The sequence below is a fragment of the Chiloscyllium plagiosum genome, unplaced genomic scaffold, assembly GCF_037043375.1.
Source record: "Chiloscyllium plagiosum isolate Xiang-an unplaced genomic scaffold, Cpla_swu_hap1 HiC_scaffold_17, whole genome shotgun sequence".
Lineage (NCBI taxonomy): Eukaryota > Metazoa > Chordata > Chondrichthyes > Orectolobiformes > Hemiscylliidae > Chiloscyllium > Chiloscyllium plagiosum.
The window spans coordinates 73,589,851-73,604,798 of record NW_028270155.1 but is presented as its reverse complement, the minus strand read 5'-3'; the positions used below and the strand labels follow the sequence as shown (position 1 = coordinate 73,604,798).

General features: G+C 43.3%; 1 protein-coding gene across 7 annotated transcripts in view; it reads left to right on the top strand.

Moving 5' to 3' along the window:
- The window catches only part of fcsk (fucose kinase), a 387,175-nt gene that overhangs the window by 317,398 nt on the left and 54,829 nt on the right, over positions 1–14,948 (top strand). For 6 of the 7 annotated variants that reach the window (XR_015760001.1, XM_087996073.1, XM_087996074.1 and 3 more), the window contains 3 exons: positions 9,668–9,787; positions 10,532–10,727; positions 11,488–11,615. The exons of the other annotated variant lie outside the window; for it this stretch is intronic. Coding sequence is in view for 5 of the 6 variants with exons in the window: in XM_087996073.1 (XP_087852199.1) it covers positions 9,668–9,787; positions 10,532–10,727; positions 11,488–11,615 (444 nt within the window). In the remaining variant the exon portion in view is untranslated. The remainder of the gene's footprint in view (positions 1–9,667; positions 9,788–10,531; positions 10,728–11,487; positions 11,616–14,948) is intronic. 7 annotated transcript variants of the gene reach the window in all.

The following is a 14,948-nucleotide window of genomic DNA, read 5'->3' as shown; positions in this document are numbered from 1 at the left end:
GATGACAGACTCTGATGTTAACTGTAATATGTTTATAAAGTAAAAGCATTTGCACCAACCTAAAGATTCTGCTATGGACAGCTGTGAGACTTCCCATGTTTTGAACCAAAGCACAAGCATAAAATTAAAGGCAAGCACACCAAAAAATAAATGTTCAAGGGCATCAGGAGCACTGCCAAAGATGCCACAGAACACAAAGCAAAATGCACAAAATTTTAGATCATTTGCATTCTTCAATAATAGGCACTTAACAAAGATGTAAGGTTGGCAAGTAAATTCCTTTGAATTGTTCCCAAAGGAGGATTAGTACTCAACAACTTAAAACAGAATTTAAACACTCTAATTTGACCTGTACACCTGTATGCCCTCAAATAAAAGTAAATGCTGGAGATCAAAAAGAAAATATGTTTATGCGATATCTTGTTACAAAGAATTATTTTTAATTGATCATTGAGAACTGAAACTGGAACTGCAGCAATTCAGTTTTCTGCAGTGCACACTACTCAGCAGATGTTTGAACAAACTCATGAATCAGAACATTGCAGGCTAAAGAAAGCCTAATGGTAACTAGTTCTTAAATTACATAGTGTGTTGCAGCAGTGAGTCACAAATGTGAAGTTGCCTTGAGAATTTTCTGCAATTTTCTGCAACCTTTACAAGTAGCATAACTAAAAGAACAACTTCAGCAATGGAAAATTTCATAACTTCTCATTTGATCCTTAGCTCAGTTATAGTCATGCTGTTGAGGTGGTGTTTCTAAAGCTCTTATTCTGATTGCACAATGATTTTTTATATCCTTCTACCCCTAGTCTATGTCCCTAGTTAGTGATTACGGTTTCTTAGCATGCAGTTCCATGGGCATTAACAACACTTCATTACCTTCTTCGGGTGGGATCCTAGGTAGCAGTGAGAAAAGAGAGAAAGTCGAAAAGATAAAAGGAGCAAGTTAAATAGACAAGGCAATAGCAAGAGTACAGCAGGGAATGAGGTAAGACTGATTAAATTAAATTAAACCGCATTTATTTCAATGCAAGAGGCCTTATAGCTAAGGTTGATGAACTCGGTATTGTTGGGAACATGGGATTAGGATATTGTAGCTATTACAGAAACATGGCTCAGGATGGACTGGACTGGCAGCTCAATGTTCCAGGGTAGAGATGCTATAGGAAGGATAGAAAGGGAGGCAAGAGAAGAGGGGTGTGGCATTTTGATTAAGATAAACGTCACGGCAGTGCTTAGAGAGGATATTTCTGGGGATCATCCAGTGAACCTGTATGGGTGGAACTGAGATATAGAAAACGGATGACCACCTTGATGGGATTGTACTATTGGCCTCCCAGCAGTCAATGGGAAATTGAAGAGCAAATAATGTTGGGAGATCTTAGATATCTATAAGAATAATAGTTATAATAGTTGGGGATTTTAACTTTGCAAACATAGACAGGTACTGCCATAGTTTTAAGGGCTTGAATGGGGAGGGATGTGTTAAGTATGTTCAAAAATTTTTTCTTGCTCAATATGTGGATGTACCTACTAGAGAAGGAGCGAGACTTGACTTTTTGGGAAATTAGGCAGGGAAGTGACTGAAGTGTTAGTGGGGAGCACTTTGGGACCAGTGATCGTAATTCTATTAGTTTTAAAATAGTTATGGAAAAGGATAGGCTTTGTTTAAAGTTAAAGGTCTCAAGTGGAGCAAGGCCAATTTTGATGGTATTAGATAGGATCTTTCAAAAGTTGATTGAGGTAGGCTGCTTGCAGGGAAAGGGACGACTGACAAGGGAAGCTTTCAGAAGTGAGATAACAAGAGTTCACAGACAGTATGTTCCTGTTAGAATGAAGGGTAAGGCTGGTAAGAGTAGGGAACACTGGGTGACTAGAGATATTGAGGCTTTGGTCAAGGAAAAGGAGGCATATATCAGGTAAAGGCAGCTGGGAACAAGTGAATCCCTAGAAGAGTATAAGGGTGAGTAAGATTCGCTTAAAAGCAAGAGGATGAAAAGGGAACAAAGCTTTGGCAGATAAGGTTATGTAGAAACCAGAGATTCTGTAAGGACATTAAGGGCAATAGTGTAACTAGGAAGAGAATAGGGTCCCTTAAAGATCAACGAGGTCATCTCTGTGTGGAGCCACAGGAAATAGGAGAGAAACTAAACCAATATTTCGCATCAGTATGTACTGTGGAGAAGAATATGGAAGCTAGGGAACTTGGGGAAATAAATAGTGACATCTTCAAAAGAGTCCACAGTACAAAAGAGGATGTGATTAAGGCCTTAAAACGCAGAAAGGTAGATAAATTCCTGGCACCTAATCAAATGTATTCCAGGAAGCAAAAGTAGAAATTGTGGGGCCCTTAGCAGAGATATTTGTTTTATCTACAACCATGGGTTAGGTGCTGGAAGACTGAAGGGTGCCTTTACTTAAGAAGGAAAGATAAACCAGGAAATAAGGGACTGGTGAGCCTAATGTCAATGGTGGGTAGGTTGTTGGAGAAGATTCTGAGAGACAAGGTTTACGTGCATTTGACAAAGCAAGGACTGATGAGGGATGTCAGCGCACGGCTTTGTCTATGGGAAATTGTGTCGCACAAACTTGATTGAGTTTTTTGAAGATGTGACCAAGATGATAGATGATGGCAGAGCAATAGATATTGTCAGCATGGATTTCAGCAAGGTCTTTGACAAGGCTCCGTATGGTAGACTGTTAAGTAAGGTTAGATTTCATGGGATCCAGGGAGAGCTAGCCAGTTGGATAAAAAATTGGCTTGATGTTTGGCCACAGAGGGTAGTGGTAAAGGTTGTTGTTCAGACAGGAGGCCTGTGACCAGCAGTGTTCCGCAGAGGTTGGTTTATTTACATGATTGGGATGGGAACATAGGAAGTATGTGGATGGCACCAATATTGAACAGTGCAGAAGTTATCTAAGAGTACAATGAGATCTTGATCAACTGGGCCAGTGGACTGAGGAATGGCAGATGGAGTTAATTCAGGTAAATGTGAGGTATTGCATCTTGGTAAGACAAACTAGGGCAGGATTTACACAGTAAGACCCTGGAGAGTGTTGTTGAACAGAGAGACGTAGGGGCTCAGGTACATAGTTCCTTGAAAGTAGTGTCACAGGTAGACTGTGTAGTGAAGAAGCCTTTGGCACGTTTGCCTGCATTGGTCACAGCATTGATGACGAAGGGCTAATGCCCGAAACGTCGATTGTCCTGCTTCTCGGATGCTGCCTGACCTGTTGTGCTTTTCCAGCACCACACTCTTGACTCTCCAACATCTGCAATCCTCACTTCCTCCATAGCATTTGAGTACAGAAGTTGAGACATTATATTGCGGCTTTACAAGACAATTGGAAAGGCCATATTTGGAGTACTGTATATAGTTATGGTTGCCCTGCTATTAAAATGAAGAATGTTATTAAACTGGGAAGGATGCGGAAAAGATTTATAAGGATATTACTAGAGGGTTTATAAAGAGAGGCTGGATAACCTGGGACCTTTTCCTCTGGAGCACAGGGGTGTCCTTACAGAAGTTTATGAAATAATGAGAGGCATAGATGAGGTGAATAGCCAAGGGCTTTTTGCCAGGGTAGGGAGTCCAATACTAGAAGACATAGAATAGGTTTAAGGTGAGAGGAGAAAGATTTAAAAGAGACCTAAGGGGCAACCTTTTCACACAGAGGGCGGTGCATGTATGGAACTAACTGCCAGGGGATATGATAGAGGTGGCTATGATTACAACATCTCAAATACATTTGGACAGGTACATGATTAAGAAAGTGATAAACGCAGACAAATAGAACTAGTGGATGGATAGCAAACTATTCTTCCTTGCCTCTCCTCCCCTGACCCCCCCGCCGTTTCTGTACTGTCCTCCAGCCCATACCTTCATGAGAACTTGGTGCCCCTGCAATTCAGGACTCTTAAGCATCCCCTATTTCCTTCATCCCTCCTTGTTGGCAGTTGCGTCTTCACTTGTTTGAGAAGCTGGAATTTCCTTCCTTAAACATCTCTGCCTCTCTCTCCTTTAAAACACCATACAAAGTCAACTTGTTTGATCAAATTTCCTAGCATCTCTTTTATGTGGCTCAGTATTACATTGTTATCTGATTACGCTCCTGTGACATGCTTTAGGCCGTTTTACCACATTTAAGGTCTGGTGTACATGTAAGTTTTTATTGTGGTTGTATGCCTTTCTCTTCAAAGTAATACTTTGAAAGACTCCTATAAATTGTTAAGTGCCCAAATCTAGGGAATTCAAGCTCTACTTGAGAAAGAAACATCTGCTGAAACCTACATCAGAGACAAATGGCGTGGAATTTCCACCTCAGTAACAGGAGGCTGAAACACCACTGTGGCATGGAATTCTCTCGTGCTCAGATTCAGTAGTGTATTTTATAGTGAAATAACACTGACCTACTCTAGTGATTGTAACGGGGTCAGCCAGGTGGACCTCATAGAATATGATTTCCCTGATTGTGGCTCTTACTTTGGGTCAACCAGGGAGCCCTGGCTGACAGATACATACAGGAGTGTCAAAGATTATGTTCACTCTGAGAGCTGGCTCTGAAGGAATAGGATCAGTGTCAAGGATGTCCACATATAAATAAAGAGTGATTGGGTGACGGGATACCAGCCTCTCGTGGAGTTACTTCACCTACCATCACCATAGTAATGGTAGCATTTTGTTTAGATTAGATTAGATTCCCTACAGTGTGGAAACAGGCCCTTCAGCCCAACAAGTCCACACTGATCCTCCAAAGAGTAACAAGACCCACCCAAACCCATTTCCCTCTGACTAATGCACCTAATACTATGGGCAATTTAGCATGGCCAATTCACCTGACCTGTACATCTTTGGACTCTGGGAGGAAACTGGAGCACCTGGAGGAAACCCACGCAGACACGGGGAGAATGTACAAGCTCCCCACAGACAGTTGCCCAAGGCTGTAATCGAACGTGTGTGCCTGGCGTTGTGAGGCAGCAGTGCTAAGCACTGAGCCACCATGCTGACCCTGATTGCCCTGATTAAGAAGCTTGTGATGATGCCAGGACATGAACACTTGAGTATCTTTGCTGTTCCATTTGAGTGCCCACCAGAGGATTCTGCTGGCTGGTACCTGCTACAAGGCATTGCAGAAGAGTTGATGACGTACATTTAAGTTGCTCTCTACTTTATCTCCAGTCTCCACTGAATCTCAGCTGAACGTAGAAATGAACAGGAGATAGCTCCAGTTTTGGAAGAGCCAATTTAGTGTGCTGCCATCGAACAGTTCAAAACAGAAAGTGCAAAGGTTGATGTAAAGTCAAATCTTGATCTTGCATGTGTGTACTCTTGCTGCTGCCATGTGTCTGCCCTTGTTAAAGAGCCAGGTTGAATAACTTGAAATGTGGAAACAGGTTAAGAAAACATTGTATTTCCCCTAAGTCAGCCTGGGGTTTGATTTATGACTGAGTCTGTAGCCACACTGAAGCTACTTGTCATGTGGAATGATTGACTAAATCCATATGTTTAAAATAATGGAATCATTAGGGAACAGGATTAGGTCAATAAACCCTTGAGCCTTCTCCACCATTCATTTAAATTATGGTAGATCTCTATTTCAGCTGCAGTTACCCGCCTTACCTCCATTTTAGTTAATATCCTTTCATAACACAAGTCAATCAATCTCTGTCTGGAATTTTCCAATTGGCTCTCAGCAATAACACAGATATTAGGTCACTCCTCACTATTTCTGTGGAAAGCGTTTCCTGGCTTCTGTCTGGAATAGTCTGGCTCTAACTTGATGATAATGCCTCATGTTCTGTATTTCCCCACCTAAGGAGACAATTTATTTCTCTCTACCTAGTCAACTCCCTTTGTTCGATCACCAATCTTTCTTCCAAACTCAAAGGAATGAAGTCTTCCCTCATGCTTTAACCCTATAAAGACTGAGAGAAAATGAGGACTGCAAATGTTGGAGAGTTGGAGTCAAAAAGTGTGTTGCTGGAAAAGCACAGCAGGTCAGGCAGCATCAAAGGAGCAGGGGAGTCGACGTTTCGGGCATAGCCCTTCATTAGGGTTACCCCCTATTGAAGGGCTATGCCCGAAACGTGGACTGTCCTGCTCCTTGGATGCTGCCTGACCTGCTGTGCTTTTCCAGCAACACACTTATCGACTTTAACCCTACAAACCCCAGTATCATTTAGATAAATCTCCACAACAGCCCCTTTGTGGCCTCTTTAACTTTCTTCAGGTGCAGTACCCCGAATTGAACGCTGTCATGAAAGTCGGGTCTGATCATGGTTCAGTACAATATGTAGGCCTGCACTGGACTTTACAGAGAGATACATAGACAGACAGGCAGGGACAACCATCCCACAGCCAGATCCAGCAGTGAATGGTGTTGCACAAATAAGCACCTGACTGGATATCCCCACCGTCAGTGATGGGGGAGCCCAGCACATCAGGATACAAGACAAGGCTGACACATTTGCATCCACCATCAGTCAGCAGTTCCGAGTGGCTCCTCCTGAGGTCCCAAGTATCATTAATACCAGCCTTCAGTGAATGCAAGTCTTTAAACACGATAAACACTGTAGTTACAGGATACTACAAAGGCTATGGGCCCTGACAACTTTCTGGAAATAATACTAAAGTTTTATGTCCCAGAACAACAATAATAGTGGCACCTACCTGGCAGTGTGAAAACTTGTGCACAATTTCACCCTATCAATCTACTCTTAATACAACAGCAAAATGATGGAAGAGGTCATGGACAGTGCTATCAAACAGCACTTGCTCAGCAATAACCTACTCACTAACACCCAGTTTGAGTTCTACCAAGATCACTGAGATCCTAATTTCATTTTAACCTTGATCCAAATATGGGCAAAAGAACTGAATGTCAGAGTTTAGATGAAAGTGTCTGTCCTTAACACCAAGACAGAATTTGATTGAGATATGACATCAAAGAGCCTTGGCAAAATTGAAGTCAATGGGAACCAGAAGAAATCTTTCTGCTGTTTGGAATCATTATTAGTATAAAGAAAGATGGTTTTGGCTGTTGGATCATGTCAACCCCAAGACATCTCTGCAAGAGTTCCTCATGGTCCTAGGCCCAAACGTCTACGTCCTACGTCTTCATAAACAACCTTCTATTCATCATAAGGTCAGAAATCTACATGTTTGCAGATAATTGCAGTGTTCAACCCATTCACAGATCCTCAGATAATTGAAGTAGTCAATGTCCACTTCCAGTCTTAACGTTGTGTACAACATTGCGGCTTGGGCTGATAAGTAGCAAGTAACATGCATGCCACACAAGTGTCATAGAGTGATACAGCACAGAAGCAAACCCATCGGCCCAACTCATCCATGCCAAACAGATTTTCTAAACTGAATATATGGACCACCCTCTGTGAGAAAAGTTGCCCCTCAGGTCCCTTTTAAATCTTTCTCCTCTCACCTTAAACTTAAGCCCTTTAATTTTGGACTCCCCTACCCTGGGGAAAAGACCTTGGCTATTCACCTTATCTGTGCCCCTCATGATTTTATAAACCTCCATATGGTCACCTCTCAGCCTCCTATGCCCTAGGGAAGAGTCCCAGCCTATTCAGCCTTTCCTTAAAACTGATCCTGAAGGATAGGATTTACGTGTATTTGGAAAGGCAAAGACTGATTAAGGATAGTCAACATTACTTCGTGAATGGGAAATCATGTCTCACTAACTTGATTGGGTTTCTTGAAGAAGTAACCAAGAGGATTGATGAGGACAGAGCTGTTAATGTGATCTATATGGACTTCATTAAAGCGTTTGACAAGGTTCTGTGTGCTAGACCCGTTTACACAGTTAGATCACATGAAATAAGGAGAGAACCAGCCATTTGGATACAGAATTGGCTCGAAGTTAGGAGACAGAGGGTGCTGGTGGAAGATTGCTTTTTAGACTGGAGGCCTGTCACTAGCGGTGTGCCACAAGGATTGGTGCTGGGTTCACTGCTTTTTGTCATTTATATAAATGATTTGGATGTGAACATAGGTGGTATAGTTAATACATTTGCAGATGAGACCAAAATAGGTGGTGTACCTCGGAGTACAATGGGATCTTGATCAGATGGGCCAATGGGCTGAGGAGCGGCGGATGGAGTTTAATTTTGACAAATGTGACATGCTATATTTTAGAAAAAACAAATCGAGGTAGAATTTATACACTTAAGGTAAAGGCCTGGGAAGTGTTACTGAACAAAGAGACCTTAGAGTGCAGGTTCATAGTTCCTTGAAAGAAGAGTCAAAAGTAGACAGGATAGTAAAAAGGGCGTTTGATATGCTTTCCTTTATTGGAGTATTGAGTATAGGAGTTGGGAGGTCATGTTGCAGCAATGTACAGGTTATTGGCTAGGCCACTTCTGGAATTCTGCATGCAATTCTGGTCTCCCTGCTTTAGGAAGGATGATGTGACTCTTGAGAGGGTTCAGAAAAGATTTACAAGGATGTTGCCAGGGTTGGAGAATTTGAGCTCTAGGGAGAGGCTGAAAAGGCTGGGCTGTTTTCCCTTGAGTGTTGGAGGCTGAGGGGTGACCTTACAAAAGTTTATAAAATCATGAGGAGCATAGATAGGGTGAATTGCCAAGATCTTTTCCCTAGGGTAGTGGAGTCCAAAACGAGAAGGTATAGCTTTGTGGTGAGAGGGGAAAAACTTAAAAGGGTTCTAAGGAGCAGCTCTTTCATGGAGAATGTGGTGTGTACATGAAATGAGCTGCCAGAGGAAGTGGTGGAGGCTGGTACAATTGCAATATTGATAGGGTGAATAGCCAAGGTCTTTTTCCTGGGGTGGGGGAGTCCAAAACTAGAGGGCATAGGTTTAAGGCGAGAGGAGAACGATGTAAAAGGGACCTAAGAGGCATCTTTTCCATGTGGAGGGTGGTGCGTGTATGGAATGAGCTGCCAGAGGAAGTGGTGGAGACTGGCACAATTACAGCATTTAAAAGGCAGCTTTTAAATAGGAAAGGTTGGGAGGGATATGGGCCAAGTGCTGGCAAATGGGACCAGGTTAATTTAGGATATCTGGTTGGCATGGACGAGTTGGACTGAAGGGTCTGTTTCTGTGCTGAATGAAGTCACATTTTCACATAAAGGGGTGTGGACATCCAGAACTCACTCCTCTAAAAAACAGTGAATGCTGGATGTCAATGAAACTTCCAAGACTGAGATTAAAGCATTCTCTTTGTTCAGATGGGACCAGAGCAGTAATGATACCATCAGGAATGTTTGCACACTTACATAGCCTTTTACAGCCTAGTAACTGTCTTCCTCACACCTGCTCCCAGGGGTTTTAGCCACAGATAAATCACCACTTATTTGGTATTTCACCTCCACTTTACTCTGATCGTGAATAATTTCTGGCAGGGTGAACATCTCCTCCAAACAGACCATGCAATGGAGCAATGTCAACCATTGGTCTCAACTCCACATCCCAAGTTAGGACAGTGTGTTGCTGCAGATGAAGAATGGCTCACTGGGGCCAACAGGAAGAGTAATTACTAAATAAGGAACCTAATATTTGAATGAGGATATGCTTTCAAACAGGACCATAGAGGGAATACAAATCAAATGTACAATTCATTCGTAAATTGCAGCTTAGGACAGAATAAAGTCTCATCTCAGTCCACGGTTGCTTCATGTTCCTTCAGGTATCAGGCATTGTATTCTTCTCGTGGGAGACTGCTGAGAAACTCCTGGCCACACATGTGACTCCTCCTCTGGACTCCTGCACCTATATGGGTCTGGACTCGGGGACACGTCCTATTCAGGTACTGTTAAATCATCGTGGCCCAGGGAGTTCTTTCTCAGAACAGGCACTGCAGCAAGTCAAATCCTTCACCATTTTCTGAGGGCAACTAGGAGTGGGTAATAAATGCTGGCATTGCCAATGTCACCCACATCCTACAAATAGCTGAATGACAATGTCATTTTTAGCATTACAGAAGTGTTGACTCCTGTACCAGCCTTTGTGTGGTACTGGAAAAGCACAGCTGGTTAGGCAGCATCCGAGGGGCAGGAGAATCAACGTTTTGGGCATAAGCCCTTCATCAGAAATGGTATATCTCCTGTACCAGCCTTGAGGGCATCCAGTAACTGAACCTGTATCTAACTGAGGAATCAGTTTAAAATCCCATCTGCAGTTGACACCTTTGATAGTGCAGTACCAGAACTGCACTGGACTGTCAGCCTGGATTATGGGCTCAGGTCTCTGAAGTGGGACTTGATCTCATGAGTGTGACATAGAGGTGAGCACTGCTTTACACAAAGCCGGAGCTGAGAAGTTTGCAGAAAGTTACCAGCGCTTGGCACATTGGTGCAGGGTCCAATTCTTCAACTGAAGAATGTACACCGGTTTAGAGGGTGACCAATTGGTTTGTGCCCCAACATAAGTCTGTACCTTGAAGAGAGGAAATTTCAGACATTTCATGCCTTGGTGTATAATTTAAAATGTTTTTTGCTGAAATACATGAATTTGCCTTCATTGCTTGATACGCATTCCTTCATCCCAACAGCTGTCTATTTTCTTTGACATCTTGCTCTGCATGGCACGACATTCTTGTGAAGACATCTTTGTGAACAAAGCAGGTCGGATTCTGCAGAGCAGTGACATTGCAAAGCCCAGCATGACGAATAGCAGTGATATGGCCATCATGAGGAGTGCCAGAGCTGTGCTGTGGCAGGAACTCCGTGGAATTCCCATCACTGTAGGTAAATGATGCCTGCGCTCCTTCATTTGAATTCTTGCATATTATTACTGAACTGCAGTTTGACTTTCCAGATATTACCTTTCCCCAGTTACATTCTGACAAAAAAAATATATCTGAATGGTTCAGCTCCACTTTTGAGGTGGGTTTTGCCTTCAAAATTTTTTAACCTGAAGCAATAATGCTTATGTTATCCCTCCTGAAGTAAGAAGTTTACATGGATAACGTGGTAATGATGAGTCTAGCAGACTTTATTTCAGCTCACAAAACCACTTTAAACATTTACAAGCACATCAGTGTATAGACTCGCATTAAGCTAAGTGCACCTCATACTGGGCCTCTCCTAGCCTGTATAGTGCACCTCCATTCTGGGCCTCTCCTAGCCTGTATAGTGCACCTCCACTGTGGGCCTCTCCTAGCCTGTATGGTACACCTCCACTCTGGGCCTCTCCTTGCCTGTATAGTGCAGATCCACTTGGGCCTCTCCTAGCCTGTATGGTACACCTCCACTTTGGGCCTCTCCTAGCCTGTATAATGCAGCTCCACTCTGGGCCTCTCCTAACCTATATAATGCAGCTCCACTCTGAGCCTCTCCTAGCGTATATAGTGCAGCTCCACTCTGGGCCTCTCTTAGCCTGTATGATGCAGCTGCACATTTGCTCATCCCTGCAGTGGGATTTGAACTTAATGACATTTGATTCAAGACGACAGGTTGCTAGTAACTGAGCCAGGGCTGACATGATAATGTTTATTGTGCTTTGCAGCCTACATAGTTGATGGTTGCTATGACTATATGAGCTTGTCGGCAGATGATCACATACAGAACTTGACGCGGAGGGGGATCATGTCGAGCTGTTTCGTGGCCCGTCACATTGTCCATTCTGAGCTCACAGTACGTAACACCCACTTCCATTACCTATTTACAATTCAGCTACATATCGCTCCTTCCCTCCCTTCCATCACTATCTTGAAGCAGCCTGGGTGTCTTCGGTTATTAGGGTAAATAATTCAAACTCACCCTGCACTTGGAGAGTAGATGCGCCACAGTGTGTGGTACTCAGTTAATTCAGGGCTGATCAATACCTTAATTCCATTTAAACCCTTTACCCACTCTCACTTCCTCCCATAATGTCATAGAAACAGGCCCTTCAGCCCACCATGTCTATGCTCAACAACAAACAGCAAACTACACCTGTCCCATTTACCTGCACCTGATTTTGTTATGTCTTTGCATTTTAAGTGCTCATCCAAATACTTCTTAAATGTTGTGAGAGTACCTGCCTCCACCACCCTCCCATGCAGCATGCTCTATATTTCTACCACTCTCTGAGTGAAAAAGTGTTTTTTTTCAAATCTCCTCTAAACCTCACCTTAAACGTATGCCATCAGGTTTTAGACATGCCTGCCATGCAAGAAAGATTCTTACGACCTACCCTATCTGTGCCTCTCATAATTTTATATATCTCAACCAGATCCCCCCCTCAGTCTCCAGTGCTTCAAGGAAAACAAAGCTAGCCTATGCTGTGTCTCCTCATAACTGAGACTTTTCATCCCAGGTAACGTCTTGATGAATCCTCACTGCACCCTCTTCAGTACAGTCATGTCCTTCCGAAAGTGTGGCAACCAGAATCTCACACAGTATTCCACCTGTGGTCTAACCAATGCTATATAAATTTGTAACAAGACTTTTCTGCGCCTAAATTCTACATCCTGGCCAATGAAAGCAAAGCAATCCTTTTTTCCACATTCAGCTGGTCTGACACCTTAAGGGATCTGTAGACTTGTAAAGCAAGGTCACTTTGTTCCTCAGTACTCCCTAGGATCTACCTTCCCTTATTACACCTCCCAAAATGCAATACCTAGCACTTCTCAGGATCAGATTTCATCTGCTAATCAAGATGACTGTATCCTGAGACCATCCTCCTATCAACAGCACCAACAATTTTCACACACACTTTTAGTAACTATGTCATCTACATTCAAGTCCAAGTGATTAATGTACATAACAAGCAATAAGGGTCCCAGCACCAATCTATGTGGTACACCACTGATCACAAGCTTCCAATTACAAAAACAAACTCTCCCTTTGCTGTGGTTCTGTTCGCCGAGCTGGGAATTTCTGTTGCAGACGTTTCGTCCCCTGTCTAGGTGACATCCTCAGTGCTCGGGAGCCTCCTTTAAAGCGCTTCTGTGATCTTTCCTCCAGCATTTATAGTGGTTTGAATCTGCCGCTTCCGGTTGTCAGTTCCAGCTGTCCGCTGCAGTGGTCGGTGTGTTGGGTCCAGGTCGATGTGCTTATTGATTGAATCTGTGGATGAGTGCCATGCCTCTAGGAATTCCTTGGCTGTTCTCTGTTTGGCTTGTCCTATAATAGTAGTGTTGTCCCAGTCGAATTCATGTTGCTTGTCATCTGCGTGTGTGGCTACTAAGGATAGCTGGTCGTGTCGTTTCGTGGCTAGTTGGTGTTCATGGATGCGGATCATTAGCTGTCTTCCTGTTTGTCCTATGTAGTGTTTTGTGCAGTCCTTGCATGGGATTTTGTACACTACATTGGTTTTGCTCATGCTGGGTATCGGGTCCTTCGTTCTGGTGAGTTGTTGTCTGAGAGTGGCTGTTGGTTTGTGTGCTGTTATGAGTCCTAGTGGTCGCAGTAGTCTGGCTGTCAGTTCAGAAATGCTCTTGATGTATGGTAGTGTGGCTAGTCCTTTGGGTTGTGGCATGTCCTCGTTCCATTGTCTTTCCCTTAGGCATCTGTTGATGAGATTGCAAAACCAACGTAGTGTACAAAATCCCATGCAAGGACTGCACAAAACACTACATAGGACAAACAGGAAGACAGCTAACGATCCACATCCATAAATACCAACTTGCCACGAAATGACACGACCAGCTTTCCTTAGTAGCTACACACGCAGATGACAAGCAACATGAGTTCAACTGGGACAACACTACTATTATAGGACAAGCCAAACAGAGAACAGCCAGGGAATTCCTAGAGGCATGACACTCATCCACAGTTTCAATCAATAAGCACATCGACCTGGACCCAATATACCGGCCACTGCAGCGGACAGCTGGAACTGACAACCGGAAGCGGCAGATTCAAACCACTGGAAATGCCAGAGGAAAGATCACAGAAGCGCTTCAAAGGAGGCTCCCAAGCACTGGGATGTCACCTAGACAGAGGACGAAACATCTGCAACACAAATTCCCAGCTCGGCGAACAGAACCACAACAACGACCACCCCGAGCTATAAATCTTCTCCCTTTGCCTCCTGTTTGCAAGCCGGTTTTAAATCCACTTTATCAACTTGCCCTGGATCCCATGGGCTGCTGCCATCTGGAAATTTGTCAAGGGCATTACTAAAGCCCACGTAAACAATATTGAATGCACTACCTTCGTCAATATACTTAGTCACCTTTTCTAAAAACTCAATTAAATTTGTCAGCCAGGATCTCCTCCTAACAAAGCCTTGCTGACTATCCCTGATCAATTGCTGCCCTTCCAACTGTTGATTAAGCTGTCCTTAGAATCTTTTGCCAATTTTTTTCATCATCCCAAATAAAATCTCCAGCTAAAATGTCTTTCTCCTTTGAAAACACAGATGAGAAATGTTCATTTAAGACTCTTGCTAAATCCTTTTGATCCATGCACAGATTGTCCCTTTTGGTCTCTCATAGGCCCCACTCTTTCCCTGGTAATCCTCTTGGTCTTAATATACTTATTGAATGCCTTGGGATTTTCCTTAATTGTATTTGGCAAAGAAATTACATGGCGCCACTTTGCCCTCTTCATTTCTTTTTGAGCAACTTCCTGCACTCCTTATACTCCTGAAAGGCCTCCCTTGTTTTGAATGCACTGTACCTAATGTGTGCTTCCTTCTTTTTCTGTATCAAACTCTGAATATCCCTTGAATTTCAAAGTTCCCTGGACTTTCTTCCTTCGTCCTTCACTCTTAGAGGAATGCACTGACCCTTAATTCTCACTGTATTACATTTAAAAGACTCCCAAATTCTAAATGTGGTGGTGTATGTGTGGAGGGGGTGGTGGTGGTGGTGGTGGTGGTTTGGGGGTTGGGGGCAAGCACAAAAGGCAGATTAGTCCACATTCAAGTAGTGAAAAAATAGACTGTTCTCCTGGATGTCTCTGCACCATTTGTAGCTCTTGCCTTCTGTTCTCAAAACTTGAAGGTCTGGAATTTAATCCTTCACTGCATCTCTCTTA